This window comes from Delphinapterus leucas, chromosome 17 (genome assembly GCF_059928025.1).
Source record: "Delphinapterus leucas isolate spDelLeu-1000000601 "Yukka" chromosome 17, BTC_Dleu_Yukka2, whole genome shotgun sequence".
Classification (NCBI taxonomy): Eukaryota; Metazoa; Chordata; class Mammalia; order Artiodactyla; family Monodontidae; genus Delphinapterus; species Delphinapterus leucas.
The window spans coordinates 73,585,687-73,600,758 of NC_143145.1; the positions used below are offsets into that span (position 1 = coordinate 73,585,687).

Consider the following 15,072-nt stretch of genomic DNA (forward strand, 5'->3'; position numbering starts at 1 on the left):
CGCCTACCCGTCACACACAGTCAATAAACAGCGCTATCTGTATCTCATAAATATATCTTGAAGTTGTCACCCCTTCTTAGTTCTTAATGTCACTGCCTTCGTTTAGGTCCTCAAAGTCACATCTGGACTTCTGCAAAAGCATCTTAACTTTTCTCCATGTTTACAGTCTTGCCCAGCCTCCATAATATATCTCCACGCCACCACTGCCTGAGAGAACATTATGCAAGGCAAACATGGCCATGTCATTCTCCTATTTAAAATATTACCATGAATTCCCATACATTACTACAGACCTACCAAATCAAATCTCAGAGGGTGGGCTTGAGGAAAACATTCTAATGTGTTTGTCTATTCTGGTAAAAAGCCTGTTTAATATCCACTGGCCTATGGAATAAAGTCAAACCCCTTAGCACTCCCTACAACACCCTGCATACATTCTAGCCTTCACCTCCTCTGCCATTTGGTGAGGTGTCAGCAGGCGAGAACAAACCATGTATTCTCCACGCATGCCACTTGGCTTACAGTGCCCTCCATGATTCTGCATATGCTGCAAGTCCCTCTTCCTCCTCCTCTTTATAGCAAATTCCTACTCATTCCTCAAGAGTCAAGTCAAGGATCAACCCTTCTGGAAAATTTTCCTGGCGCTTTTCTGATTGTAGCTCAGTCTAAAGTATAAAGAACTTTATTAGCATAGCTACAGCTAGCTAGAAGACATATTACCAGAAAAAAGGCCTTCCTGAGGGGCCTGGACAAGTACCACTTGCTAAATTATGATCTGTCAAAAGAATTTAAACTTTGGGGCACCAAGTATTATCATTTATAACTGAAGCAACAGACAAATCAATGTAAACATCATCTATATTTCAGATGTGAAAAATGTAATCTAGCTAAGTAAGATGAATAAGAAAATCTCATTCAATACCCGCAATCCAAAATAACTTAGCGAAGATGAATAAATCAAAAGAAAGAGTATATACCTGAACAAAGGAAGTTATAATGCTGTCAACTGAAGGAGGTCTTTGGAGTTTGCTTGCAATCTTGTTCTGAAGAGCAGGAACTACAGGAGAGGGCTGTCTCAAGTGCTGAGGGGGAGAAAAAATATATATATATACATACACACACACACACACCCCAACGTATGTCTGTGTGTGTGTATATATACACACACCCCAACATGTATGTGTGTGTATATATACATACACACATCTCTAAAATCTAGATCCCTTGTCACCAAGAGCATCACGGATTGTGATAGAGTTTCTATGTCTCCGTAAGGAAATAAAACAGGGTTTCAGGTTACAGTGTAATAAAGCTAATAGTTCCCAACTTCGTATTAAAATCAAAATGCTGAAAACATAAAAACTCCCAACAAAATACAATAAGAATTATCTGGATAAAAGTATAAATGTATGTCTATAAATGTGGATGTTAAATTGTTCATTTTGCACAGTACAAAATCAAATATTACTTTCACTAGTGACTTCGATAAAATTAGAAATATATGACAAAGTTTAAATATAAAAACTCTAGGTGACCACAGGCAGAATTATAAAGACAAGTTAAACCTTCTAAAGGGCTGCAGAGAATGAAGCAAAGAAAGCATAGTCCACATAATTTAAAAAAACAACGAAAACAAACACGTAACTGTCAAGGAAGCAAAAACGAAAAAGTCAGAAATTCAATTAATATGATCAAATATATTGATTATGATAATATAACTCTCAGATTAGGGTTAAAAAAACAAATTTTAACAAACTAAATAAATATACAGACTAAAAAATTTTAAATGCAGACACAAAAGTAAAAACTAAGAGTAGACAAAAATATATATCAGGCCTACGTAAATTAAAAAATGACAGCTAGCAATGATAATTTCAGAATTGAGGGCAGAATGCATTAAATGGAACAAAGTTGGTCTAAAACTTTATGGTACTTCACAATTAAACTATGACAGTCATAAAATTACATATTCCTAAGAAATAGCTTTTTTCTTAGACATAATAAGAAAGTGGCAGAAACACAACTGTGAGAAACTAACAACCTTCATTCTCAATCAATTTTACAATAAAATATTCTCCGCTTTCTGCTCAATTTTGCTATAAACCCAACAATGCTCTAAAAAACAAACTTTATCAATTAGAAATATGTATGATATGACATTTCAATGATACTTTAAAAGGATGAGCAACTATATATATCCTAAAAATGAAGGATACTGCCTAATGTTCCTGCAACACTGAAAATAAAACAAAAAATATAGATCTGACTCATAAATTCCCTTTTTATTTATTTAGTTATGGCTGTGTTGGGTCTTCGTTGCTGCGCGTGTGCCTTCTCTAGTTGCTGCGAGCGGGGGCTACTCTTAGTTGCGGTGCACGGCCTTCTCATTGCGTTGGCTTCTCTTGCTGCAGAGCACGGGCTCTAGGTGCACAGGCTTCAGTAGTTGTGGCACGTGGGCTCAGTAGTTGTGGCTCACAGGCTCTAGAGCACAGGCTCAGTAGTTGTGGCACACGGGCTTAGTTGCTCTGTGGCATGTGGTATCTTCCTGCACCAGGGATTAAACCCGTGTCCCCTGCATTGGCAGGCAGATTCTTAACTACTGCGCCAGGAGGGAAGCCCCTATAAATTCCCTTTTAAACAACATTTCAGCAAATTCAAATTGTGAATACTTATTTCTATCATCATAAAACCCTGGGGTGAGAAATCCAGAGAGTGTATTTGCACCAGAAATGGCTCATGTTACCTATAGTAGGTTACACATTGAACAATGTAGCAAATCACATCATAAATACACCCAAGGAGCACACTGGTTAAAAGTAATCTTTTTGTCAATTCTACTTACAAGAAATCATGTCTGTATAAATCTAAATTTCTGAAAACAACTTTTTAAAAATTAAATTGGGCTAAACGTACAAGACATAGGGTTTTTTAAGGTGTGGTTCACAGGCCAACTACATCCAAACCCCTAAGGGTTACTAAATCACACTTAGTAAATTAGATACGTTATAGATGAGACCAGGAAGACACATTTTTAATAAGTCCCTAGTGATACTATACAAACAAAATTTTAAATATAGCTTTGAAATATGAGCAAGGATGTGAACTGGATTTTCATAAGGGCCTACTGGCTTTCTAGAGAGAAAACTCCTGTCTAATAACTTTGACTCATGTGCCTAAGTGTGAACATCAACCCCCATCTCAGAAACATGGACTTCAAACCAGTCTGTGGTGAGCCACAAGTTTCTTTTTTAATTTCCAATCCATTGTGGACAGATGTGTAAAATAGAGTAAGACTGAATTACAGTTGACCCTTGAACAACATGGGTTTGAACTGCACAGGTCCACTTATACAGGGGTATTTTTCTTCATCAAACACTACAGTACTGTAGTCAGTGACTGGTTGAATATGCAGATGTGTAGGAACCGCAGGTATGGAGAGCCAACTATAAATTACACACACACAGATTAATCCCTGCATTGTTCAAAGGTCAACTGTACTAGATAAATAAAAACTTTTAAAAGATGTTACACAATTCAAGGCCAGCTATTTTATAGATTCAACAGACATAAAATTACATTGACAAATTGCTACAAAAGTTTCCAAACACCTTCAGTCTTGTCATGAACAGTGTGGCGGGTGCTAGTCTACGGACTATGGGAACAAGACTAAGAATGGCGACAGAAAGTAAGCCTATTCTGTTCATAGGAGGGAAAACACAACGCAGCACAGTGACATCGTTTAGTACAGGAAGTTCAGTGCACTGCCCCCAGAAAAAGTACTATGACGAAAGGAGAGACAAAAGCACCTTCTCTGCTCTCTTCCTTTTGCTAACTACTCTACCACTCTCACAGTGAAAGTGGGTTGCACTACGGGTTCCATAGACATTTTTGTCTGGGACTTACCTTTGTTTCTTCACCAATTATATTTTCTCTTTCATAGTAGTGCTGAAGTTGTAGGTTATGTTTTTCTTCTTCTTCTTTCTTCTTTCTTTCTGCTTCTTTTCGTCTTTCTTCAGCTAACCGAATAAGCTCTTCATTTTTCAGCCTTTGCTTTAAAATAAAGAGAAAAATATACACTCCATACACACGTTCTATAGTTCATTCATATTTGTTTGAAATAAAGAGATAAAATTGAAGGTATAGATGATATAGTGTTCTTTAAATAAAAAAGCTGTCTGCTTAACAATAAAATATTAGGCATCTATTATAACATCCTAGTCGGCCTAAACTGTTTTTCGTCTGTAAAAAGAGTCATCATTTATCTCTTAATTTAGTCTTTCATTTTTATAAAAATAGCATCTAACAAATGGATATGGATCCGTTCTCCTTTGTAAGTAATAAATATCTTTTCAAGTCAAAATAAGGAGTTCACTTTCAGACTAAGTAGAAAAATACAGTAGGTAAGAACGCACCTCTTCCTCTTTCTCCCTTTTCTTTTCCTGTTCCTCTTCATACTCTTGCTGAATTCGTGCTCTCTGTTCTGCAAGCCGTTTTTCTTCTTTTTCTTCAGCAATTCTCAATCTCTCTCGCTCTGCTTCTTCTCTTTGTTTCTTTTCCTCAATCTAAAGAATTAAACCTAGTTATTACTTTGTGAAACTATTGAAAAGTTAGAATAGCACTTAATTTACCCTATTATCAACATTTGTGCCCTCTTTGTAAGTAAAAATAAGTTCCTAAATTTTTCAGTTTCCTATGTTTTATTAGGGAGGCCACATGATGTAATGTTAAGAGCTCTGAGTAAAATTCCAGCTCCATCAGACTGTGTGACTTTAAGAAACTTTCTTGTTCCGTTTTGTCATCTGGTAAAAAGAGTTATTAATGTCTATACCTCAAGGCAGTACTCAAAGAATTGAAATGAAATAATGTATGTAAAAAAACATAAAAGTTCCTCCTATGTAGAAGTACTTAGTAAATAATTCATGATTATATTATTCTATAATGACTGCTACTATTACGTCTCAAAGTTCCTTGGTGTGATTAGTATCCTAAAACAACAGTGAAATATTTTAGCAATCACTCATTAAGTAGGAATCCCTTCCCTAGAATGGCCTTTTCTCCTTTCCTATCTACTGGCAAGGTAAATGAGGATTTTAGCCACAAGAATTCATAACTAAGTTTTGTTTGAATGCCACCTGGGGCCTGCAGTGCTGAGTATTCTGGGGGAATATTCTAAGACAGAGTCTAAGATCTGAAAGGAAGAGGACCTTAACAGATAGTCTACATCCTCCATGAATGAGATAGAGAAGAATGACAGCACAGGTACTGGGTATTCATGATGCTGGTTTAAGGATATCAATAGATTTTCATCCCTCTTAAGTATGGATTGATTGTGACTATTCGTATTATTTTTATAGTTCTTGTCTGCGTTTCCTCTAGCTTCAAGGTTGCTATATTTAGTGCTGACAAACTTTTGAGCTATAAGAACTGTAGTCTTCTTATATGTGCCATGATTTTACATGCTAGGGCTTTTTCCAACATTTCTTTCTCACAACACTATTAAATATGTACAATCCTAATATTTAATACTAAGTGGTGTGTATGTAATCACTTCTTCAATTACAATAGCCCTAGAGAAAATATCATTTATGATCCATACAACAAAACCTCACATTTAATACTCAGTTCCCCCTTTTTCCTCCTCCATGAAATAAAATCACAATGACAAAGTCACTTCTCCATTAATGGGTCACAATCATAAATGGATCTCACACCTAATGAATCCACAGAAATATCATTCCAACAAAAATGCCACACAGAAGTTCAATGGAAAGAGAAAAGCTATCATCCAGGTCAGTGGTTTTCAAACCATATAACACAAAAGTGCTTCAAGGGTCCTGCAAATATTTTATTAAACTTGTTAATTATTTTTAAAGCTGCAATTTAAAATGACATCTAAACACTCACATGTGTTATTTACCAAATTTTAACCACATGAAGACTTCTGCTGCACTAACTTAAACTAACGGTATAACTTATTTATGCAGACATGGAGCTGAGGCTTCCTTTGCCATCTTTGTGCACAGATTTAAACATTTTATAACATTTCTGTTAACACTTAAGTTTGGGGATTCTTTTTGTCTGACACTATATTGTTATATTAGAAATAAATACCATTTAGCTATTTTACATTTTCATAGAGTTCTGGATTAGATTTTGTTTGGGGGCAAAAAGGGCATTTTTGAGAGACTGCTAAAAGAAAAATACATAAACCACCATTTTATACGGTGGGAGAAGTGAAGGTTGAACTTATTCTGAAACGTATACAGCCAAAGTTTCCCCCACTATTAGTAGTTTTTTCCCAGAGGAAAGACTTCCTAGAGCTAGAAATATAACTGTAGTACCTCTAGATATGATACTTAAAGTCAGGAGACTTGGGTTCAAGCACCGCCTCACAACTTGCAAGCTCTGCCACCAAAGGTGAGCCTCATCCTGTATTTTAGTTGGTCATAAAATAAAAAGAGTAATAACTTCCTCAGAGAGTACTGAGGTTTAATAAGATACTATATGTAAAACTATCTTATAAATAATAATAGGCTACAAAGTGGCAAGACTTATTTTTCCCTGAATTCTACCCTAGAGCATGCTAACACTCAGTAAGTATAATAGGAACTACATAATTTTGACTTGCTATCATTATGGGCAATATACCAGAGGGTCCTTCAAGTTCAAAACGTGATTCTGTGACCCTCAATCTGCTGCTATCTGACTCAAGTGGCCAGTATCCTTGGGATCTCTGATGCTACTCTCTTACAGTCAATATCTCTATTCATTCTGTCGATCCTTTGAAAGGTCTTTCCATCCATTTCCACCGTCACCACTCTAGTAAAACACCCCTGCTTCCAGTCTTTTAAATCCTCCAAAAATACATCCTCAACAGTAATGTCTGATCAATTATCCTTAAGACTACATCCATTATGTCACTGCCTTAAAAGTCCACAATAATTAGGATCAGAAAGATGGCATGTTTGAATAGAATCTCTGTAAGAACAATCTGTTTAAGAGGTTGGGATTAGACTGGAGAGCCAGAAGTGTCAGAATAAAGAATATGGACATTTTCTGTAGAAAAGAAATGCTACTGCCAGGTTTTGAATAAAGAATAAAAACATGAGAAGTCATATCAAAGGAAGATTAACCTGGCCACAGGATTAATGTGACACTGGGATGTAAGTGTGGGTATGGAGGGGAGGGAGGTAAGGAGAGAAAATATGAGCAGGCCTCTCACTCACCTCAGGCTCCATCCCAAGGGTGGCCACAGTATGAGAGTTCAATAAATATGTTTGCTTAATAAACACCTGATGTTCAAGTATCTTCCTTTGGGCAATTTCTAGTACTTTAAATCCTATTAAATCCTATTTGCTTATATACATAAATGAGGCAAATAATTGCAAAATGTGATTACATTTAATATTTATTTATTTACAAACTATACAACTGAGTCAAGAATATCAAATCATTTACAAAAAACTAATTATTTTCTACTAACACATGTGAGCATCTAGAAAGATTCATTCTATGCCTAACAGGTGAACATTTTAAGTGTTTCAGTTTTAGAAATTTCAGCATTCTTTAACACTTAATGATTTAATAAAATTTAAGTCAACTGGTATACCTAACATGTCTCCCTATTCCTTTTTCAGACATAAGTAGAATAGTATAATAATGTAAATAATATAATGTAATTTATATCTTATATATATTAGATATTTTAGTAACTGCGTGGCATTTTAGAATTTATTCTTTATCTTGTGGATTAAATCTTTGCAAGGTTAGTTTATTAAAACTCTTATAGGGACTTCCCTGGTGGCACAGTGGTTAAGAATCCACCTGCCAATGCAGGGGACAAGGGTTCAAGCCCTGGTCTGGGAAGATTCCACATGCCACGGAGCAACTAAGCCCTTGTGCCACAACTACTGAGCCTGTGCTCTAGATCCTGCGAGCCACAATTACTGAGCCTGCATGCCACAACTACTGAAGCCCGCACGCCTAGAGCCCGTGCTCCGCAACAAGACAAGCCACCGCAATGAGAAGCCCGCGCACCACAACAAAGACCCAACACAGCCAAAAATAATTAATTTTTTAAAAAAAACTCTTATGAAACTTTGAAACTGTGATCAAGTAAGCATTTCACCTGAAAACGAAGAAAATTCTTGTATAATTCCTGCTGTTTAATCTGAAGTTCAGTTGGAGGCTCACCAAAAATATTTCCCCGAGCAAAAGGAGAGCTCTGTGTTTGCATATGACCTTGAAAGGGAAATTTTGCAAAAACATACCATTAGCCAGTGCTTAGAAAACATAAACGTTAAAGAATAAAGACTTTGCTAATAAATTCAAATCTTGAAAAAAATGTGCTAAATATGGAACTCCAGAGGTTAAACTCAGAAGAAGGCTGAGATTAGAATCTAAAGACCAGATAAAAAGTAAAGAGAGAAAAAAACTGGTGAAACTAAAATAAAATTAATACACAGTTAAAAAAGCATAACATATACATACCTGAAAGACATCAAGAAAACAGAAAAGCTAATAACGTAAGCAACTCTCACTGCAACAAAGGCTTTAAAGTAAAATTTATAGACAGAAAAAAAAAGTACGTTTAAGTTCTTATTTATGAATATAAATATCCTTTTCTTAAGAACACTGCTTAATTATACACTAAAATGTATTATGTGTACACATACAAAAATTTTCTAAAATTGTTTTTAAAAATCAGTAATTCCAAAAGTGGATTCCCATCCATGGTTTAAAGAATAGATTAGAAAGTTAGCTCCAAAAACATTTTTTACAAATTAAAGTGACTAGTTTAATCACTGCAATACTTTTTATTTAAAAATTCTATCATATTAATGAGATATTAACATGAAAAATAAAAATATGCTATATATTACCTATAAATAGTATTAAACATTCTGGGAAAGGCAAAAAATTATTTCATAAAAGCAACCTGGAAAATAATTATACCCCAGGGGTCTCTTTGAATGCAGAAAAAAAAAAATTGGTGTTTAAGCCTCACATAATTTTTTATATCATTTTTTAGTTTCCTTATACCATCAATCTAAAGCATTTATTTCTCTCACTCATATAGTGTTTGCAAGACAACTGCGTTGCAGTTTAGCTGTCATTTAGGTCTATTTTGCCTTTGTGTTTAAATTTATTAATGCTTACTTGAAGAGATCAGCAGAAAGGCAAATCAATACCTAAACATTAAAATCTTATGTTATGGTGGAAAAGCTGATTAGCAAACCAAAACTGAGTAGTTTGTTTCACTTTGATGATCACTCAAATTCTAAACCGTTGAGGCAATTAGAGAAAAATATTATTAGAGGCAGGCAAGATAAGTTCTTTCAAATATAAAAACACTATAGAAATAAAACCAAAGGGAAACACATGCTCTAAACAAAGAAAATGAAAATGTATTCAGGCATCATAATAAGCGAAAAAATAAATTTAAGCCAAATTAGTATGGACTTTATCAACATGGTTTTTCATCCAAGAACCATAAAGTAAAAGAAGAACAACAAACATTAAGAAGGGCCTCAGAAACAGGCCTAATCAAGACAAAACATTAGAGGATAATGAACCTTAAGTATACATTATCATATTCAACTCTCAGGTATATTCAAGTTCCCTTAAAGCCTTTAAAATATTACATGCCACATATGTATGTGTATGTGTACACACACATACATATGTATACACATACACTCCTACACATATATGATGGCATACCAACGAATTAGGTGACTCTCAATAGTTTTTTGCATTCAGAAAGTCTGTTTTAGGTGAATTCTTAGGGAATGAAAGTTAATTTAGGAAATTTCAATTCACAAAAAAGGGAAATTTTAACATTTTATGATTTTATATGATTTCTTAAACTAGAGCATCCTGGCCACAACAGCTGCACCAAAACCCTGGTAGTGTACAGAAAGGCAATAGACAATAAATTCTGCTATGCATATTCAATCATCAAGCTTGTGCTCCTTCTTGGGAATGGGTCATGGAAAGCTTTGATTTTTCCAGGGCTTTTGCTTTGTAAGCAGAGCTAGATGCCTAAAATGTTATTACTATGACAGAGAAAGTTCTAGGCTAAGAGAGAACTACAAACAATACAGGGTGTGGAAGAGAACGGAAGAGAAGGGGTCTGTACCACTGATCTCAATAAAGACTACCAGAAGCAGAAGCCAATGAAGAGAAAAATAATGATAATCAGAAAGAGGTCAAAATTCTCTTCAATAAAATGGAAAGGTGTTTTGATGCTGCTATTGTACACTGAATTATTACAGACTCAGAGTGACAGCCAAATTAGTAATTTCATCAAAATCAAAAGTTCTAATTTTAGTACTCCAAAACTCAAAACTAGATCCACTGTGTAAAAATCTATTGTGGATCAAAGTAGGAAAGCATTTTCTTGTAATTAGAGATCAAACAGTGACACAGGCTGTCCATGGAAACAACCAACCACACATCTCATGAAGTGTTCAAAAAGGCTGCAGAGATCAGTGTTACTATCAAAGGCTTGAAAGATGCAAGGCTAGTAATTCTAATCAGAGCTCACCATTTAGTCTGCCTATTTGGCCAATATGCATTAAAAAATTTTTTAAGTTTGTAAAAAACTGTATGATTAGTCGGGGACATTTTAGAAAGACTTCCTAATATAGAGTTCTTTTCTAGTCTAAAATTAAAATTCCTGTGAATATACAAAAGAGAATTTGTCATAAATAAATGGTTACTTTTATAGGCATCAAAATATAGTGTAAGGTGGTATATTCTTTAAACTTCATTTGAATTTTAAATATGTAACATACTTTCACATATACTTGATAAAGAAAGATGATTACAACTTTTCCTGGCAAGTCATAAAGAAAGATATTGAATAATCTTCAATTTACAGAATCTTTAATTAAAGGACCCTGTTTAATAACAAATCAAAGATATTTGCTTATGAAAGGCACATGTGACCAGAAGTCAAAGTAAACTTTTAATTACTTCATTTATTTCTTTGTATATTGTGGTTTTATAAGGGAGGGCAACTGATTATAAAACAAACAAAAAATGAATTTCACTGTACAATTTATCATACAACATCTGATATGTTTTCACTAATTCAAACTAATTCTGATGGTATAAGAACCCGTAAACTTTACCAAACTCTGTATGGGTAGAAAGACTATTTGATTTTAAGAAATACCCTCCCCATCAGCAAAATAAAAGTGTTAGCAGCAGCTAAAGTACACATAAGCAAGTAATAAAGCTGAGAATACATACATATTATTAAGGAGCAAGATGTATTTCTTTATTCACTTTTTTCAAAGTACCTATGTAGAAAAGTTATTGTAAATAGCATGAATAATGTGTTATGCTTCCTGACTCAGAGTAACCAAATTCTCAAAATCATAAGAACTTTCTTGGAGAACAGAACAACTTTAGAAATGTAAAAAAAACCAAAAAAACAAAAGAATAGAATGTGATTAAAAACCTGAGTTTTTATTTGCGGAATCTTCTAGGTTCTCAGCATCTGAAGTGGCTAAATTTTGGTCTAGAGATACAACAGCCCTTTTATCTTCATATGTTCTTGCATCTGGGTTATGGAAGGCATCTATATTTTGTCTGTGCATCCTATTCAAATCAGCTGAGAGGGAAAAATAAGCCATTTATTTCAATAAATGCATTTCTATAATTAGTATACTTAATACATTTTCTTAAAGTAGGCGAATGGAGAGAAAAACAATAGGACAGAGCTGGAATAATTCAATGGTATCTTGGTGCCCTGAAAACAGAAACAAAATTATCAAAACTTGTAAGAAATTTTTCAGAAAATAACCTTACAAAATAAATTCAAAATCACTAGAGAACTTAGGAGTATATGGATTTTTGACAACCCATAAAAACCATATTCATATCTATGTTACTTCAGAACTTTGAATATCTTAAATACAGAACAAACATAGTTACAATTCAAAACAAGTCATAGTGAAATTTTCCCAACATCATTAGTATTCCTAATGAAAAAATATCATGTGGAGTGGAGTTTTAAAATATATCCACAAATTTTTTTACAATCCTCCCTTAAAAGATGGAGCTCAATTCCCCTCCCCTGGAGTGTGGACTGTTTCTTATGAAAAGGATACTGCATGCACAATGATGGTATATGACTTCTGAGGCTACTTCATGAAAGACAATATATTTCCACCTTGCTTGATCTATTGGCTCACTCACTCTGAAGAAGCCACCTACCATTTCAAAAGGACACTTAAGGAGCTCTAAAGACAAGCCCACATGGCAAGCAACTGAGGCCTCCTGAGCTGTGTGAGGGAGCCATATAGGAAACAGATTCTCCAGTCCCAATCAAGACTTCAAACGACTGTAGCCCCAGGTGACATCTTGGACTGCAACCTCATGAGAGATCCTGAGACAGAACCATCCAGCTAAAACACTCACAAATTACTGACTCAAGAACTGCAAGATATGGGCTTCCCTGGTGGTGCAGTGGTTGGGAGTCCGCCTGCCGATGCAGGGGACATGGGTTCGTGCCCCGGTCAAGGAAGATCCCACATGCCGCGGAGCGGCTGGGCCCGTGAGCCATGGCCGCTGAGCCTGCACGTCCGGAGCCTGTGCCCCGCAACGGGAGAGGCCACAACAGTGAGAGGCCCGCGTACCGCAAAAAAAAAAGAACTGCAAGAAAATGTTTTTTTTAAAATACTACATGTTAGGAAAACAGCAATAGATACCACATATGCATGGCAAAAATCTGAGCACATAAGACTACATCAAACAACCAGTCAATCTTAAAAACAAACTTGAATGGTTATAGAACACAAAAGCTTTAACAAGATAAAAAGTAGTTTTTCTCCACAAAAGTAACTGAGATAGTATGGCAGCAGTGAACGTGAACATAAACCTGGATATAAGAAGTGCTTATCAGGGCTTCCCTGGTGGCGCAGTGGTTGAGGGTCCGCCTGCCGATGCAGGGGACATGGGTTCGTGCCCCGGTCCAGGAGGATCCCACATGCCACGGAGTGGCCGGGCCTGTGGGCCATGGCCGCTGGGCCTGCGCGTCTGGAGCCTGTGCTCCGCAACGGGAGAGGCCACAGCAGCGAGAGGCCCGCGTACGGCAAAAAAAAAAAAAAAAAAAAAGAAAGTGCTTATCAGAAAGCCTGTTATGTTCAAGGATGTATTTTTAACATGAATCACAGTTTGAATACCAGATAGAACATGGCAAATAACACATGAACATTACCAAAGAGAAAGAGAGTTCAGAATCAGGAAAGTTCACATCCTTGCTGCTGCTTTTAAGACAGGTCGGGGACTTCCCTGATGGTCCAGTGGTTAAGACTCTGTGCTTCCACTGCAGGAGATACAGGTTCAATCCCTAGCTGGGTAACTAAGATCCCACATGCCGTGCGGTGTGGCCAAAAATAAATAAAGTAATTATTAAACTAACTGCCTAATGCACCGATTAAAAGAAAGAAAGAAAAGACAGGTTGGACTCAGAACCTGGATAGGTGGGAGAAAATGGATAGAAGGAATATATCTAACTCGAGGAACACATGATGTCAGAAGACAGTCCTAGAACAAAGTTCAGGTTTACAGACCCAGAAGAATAACCCAGTTCCTAATACACATACAATAAATGTCAGGTGAAGAGAGGATAGCACTGCAGAGAATGCACAGGACTCAAAGGCAAGAATTGTCAACCCAATTCAAAGAGGATGAACACTGAGTAAAAACCATTAAATTAGAAATTAGGACATCAGTTATTTTTGAAAATGTAGCATCAGTAGAGTAGTAGGAACTAGAAGTCATTTTATAGAATATGAAGCAATAAGAGGATGGTAAGAAGTGGCAGCAACAAGTACAGACTACTTTTGGAGTGTGTTTTATGTAAGGGAAGTACAGCAAGGTCAAGAGCAGAGTTTTTGTTTGTTTATTTGTGCTTAAGAATATAAGTTAACCAAAGTATGTTCAGAGCTGGAAGGGAAGGAATTAGTACAAAAAAAACTGAAAATGCAAGAGAGAAGGGACTGGCTGAAAACACAGAGAAAAGCTGATTCCAAGAAAACTTTCAAGTGCCAAGGAGTGGTAAGGCAAGAATTAGTTGGGTACTCCTGAAATCATAGCCAAATCCTGGGATCTATCTGAATATGGGAGGTAAATGAAACTAGAAAGATGATGGGAAAGTTAAGGTCATGAACTAATGAATAGCTGTGGTCTCAAAACTGTCATAAAAATGAAACAAAATAACTCCTATGGGAAATCAATATCTCATTGTCATCCAATTCACTAGAAGAGCATAAAACCAGCCTATGTAAATAAGTCACTATGAACAATTATATATATAGTATTCTTTTTTATATTACAAGAGTGCAATATATTAAGCTCACTCTGTTACCAAACTAGTGAAAGGTCAGGGAATAAAATATCACTTTGATATTCACCTACACAAACTATAAAGTAAGAGATATATATCCTACAAGTAAACACTATAATAAACTTCAAAATCAATAACATGTTTTAATTTACTGTTGTGATTAGTTTTCTCAACTATTAGAATAGTCAATGTATTTATATAAAAGGAAAATTAATTTCATCAGAGTACATAATTATTATTTAAGACAAGACTATCAGACTCAGCAATCAAAACAAATCCATACTGCTTTTTATTAGAAGAGATGATTTGTCAATCAATTGGTCACTCCTTGTCTATCTTTTTGCGAGGCAGTAAAATAAAAGGTATGAAGTCAGCTAAAAGATGAAAATTTAAAAAAGCACTTTGGTCAAAAGTGTAATTTGCCAACTGAAAAGGTATCAGTGAAAATGGGCATTTATTTCAAATGCATATCATTATATCATTTAATATAATATTGCTAGCATTACAAGAATAATTCCACAAAGAAAGGAATAACGAAAGAAAATGTTACAGATTCATGAGTGGGAAAATAATTCTACTCTCTGAACAATTTATCAGACCAGGGCTAATAAATTATATGATTATATGATATTATATGATAAATTATATGATACCTACAGGTAAACAATACATAAATAATAATTCTTTTCATTCCTTATTTTATTTTATAA

At 35.3% G+C, this 15,072-nt stretch overlaps 1 protein-coding gene across 7 annotated transcripts in view; it reads right to left on the minus strand.

Moving 5' to 3' along the window:
- The window catches only part of CSPP1 (centrosome and spindle pole associated protein 1), a 199,374-nt gene that overhangs the window by 28,580 nt on the left and 155,722 nt on the right, over positions 1-15,072 (minus strand). For all 7 annotated transcript variants that reach the window (XM_022595255.3, XM_089899055.1, XM_089899054.1 and 4 more), the window contains 5 exons: positions 11,471-11,623; positions 8,129-8,241; positions 4,413-4,562; positions 3,904-4,050; positions 978-1,082 (listed from right to left, as the gene is read on the minus strand). In XM_022595255.3, coding sequence (XP_022450963.2) covers positions 978-1,082; positions 3,904-4,050; positions 4,413-4,562; positions 8,129-8,241; positions 11,471-11,623 — 668 coding nt within the window. The remainder of the gene's footprint in view (positions 1-977; positions 1,083-3,903; positions 4,051-4,412; positions 4,563-8,128; positions 8,242-11,470; positions 11,624-15,072) is intronic.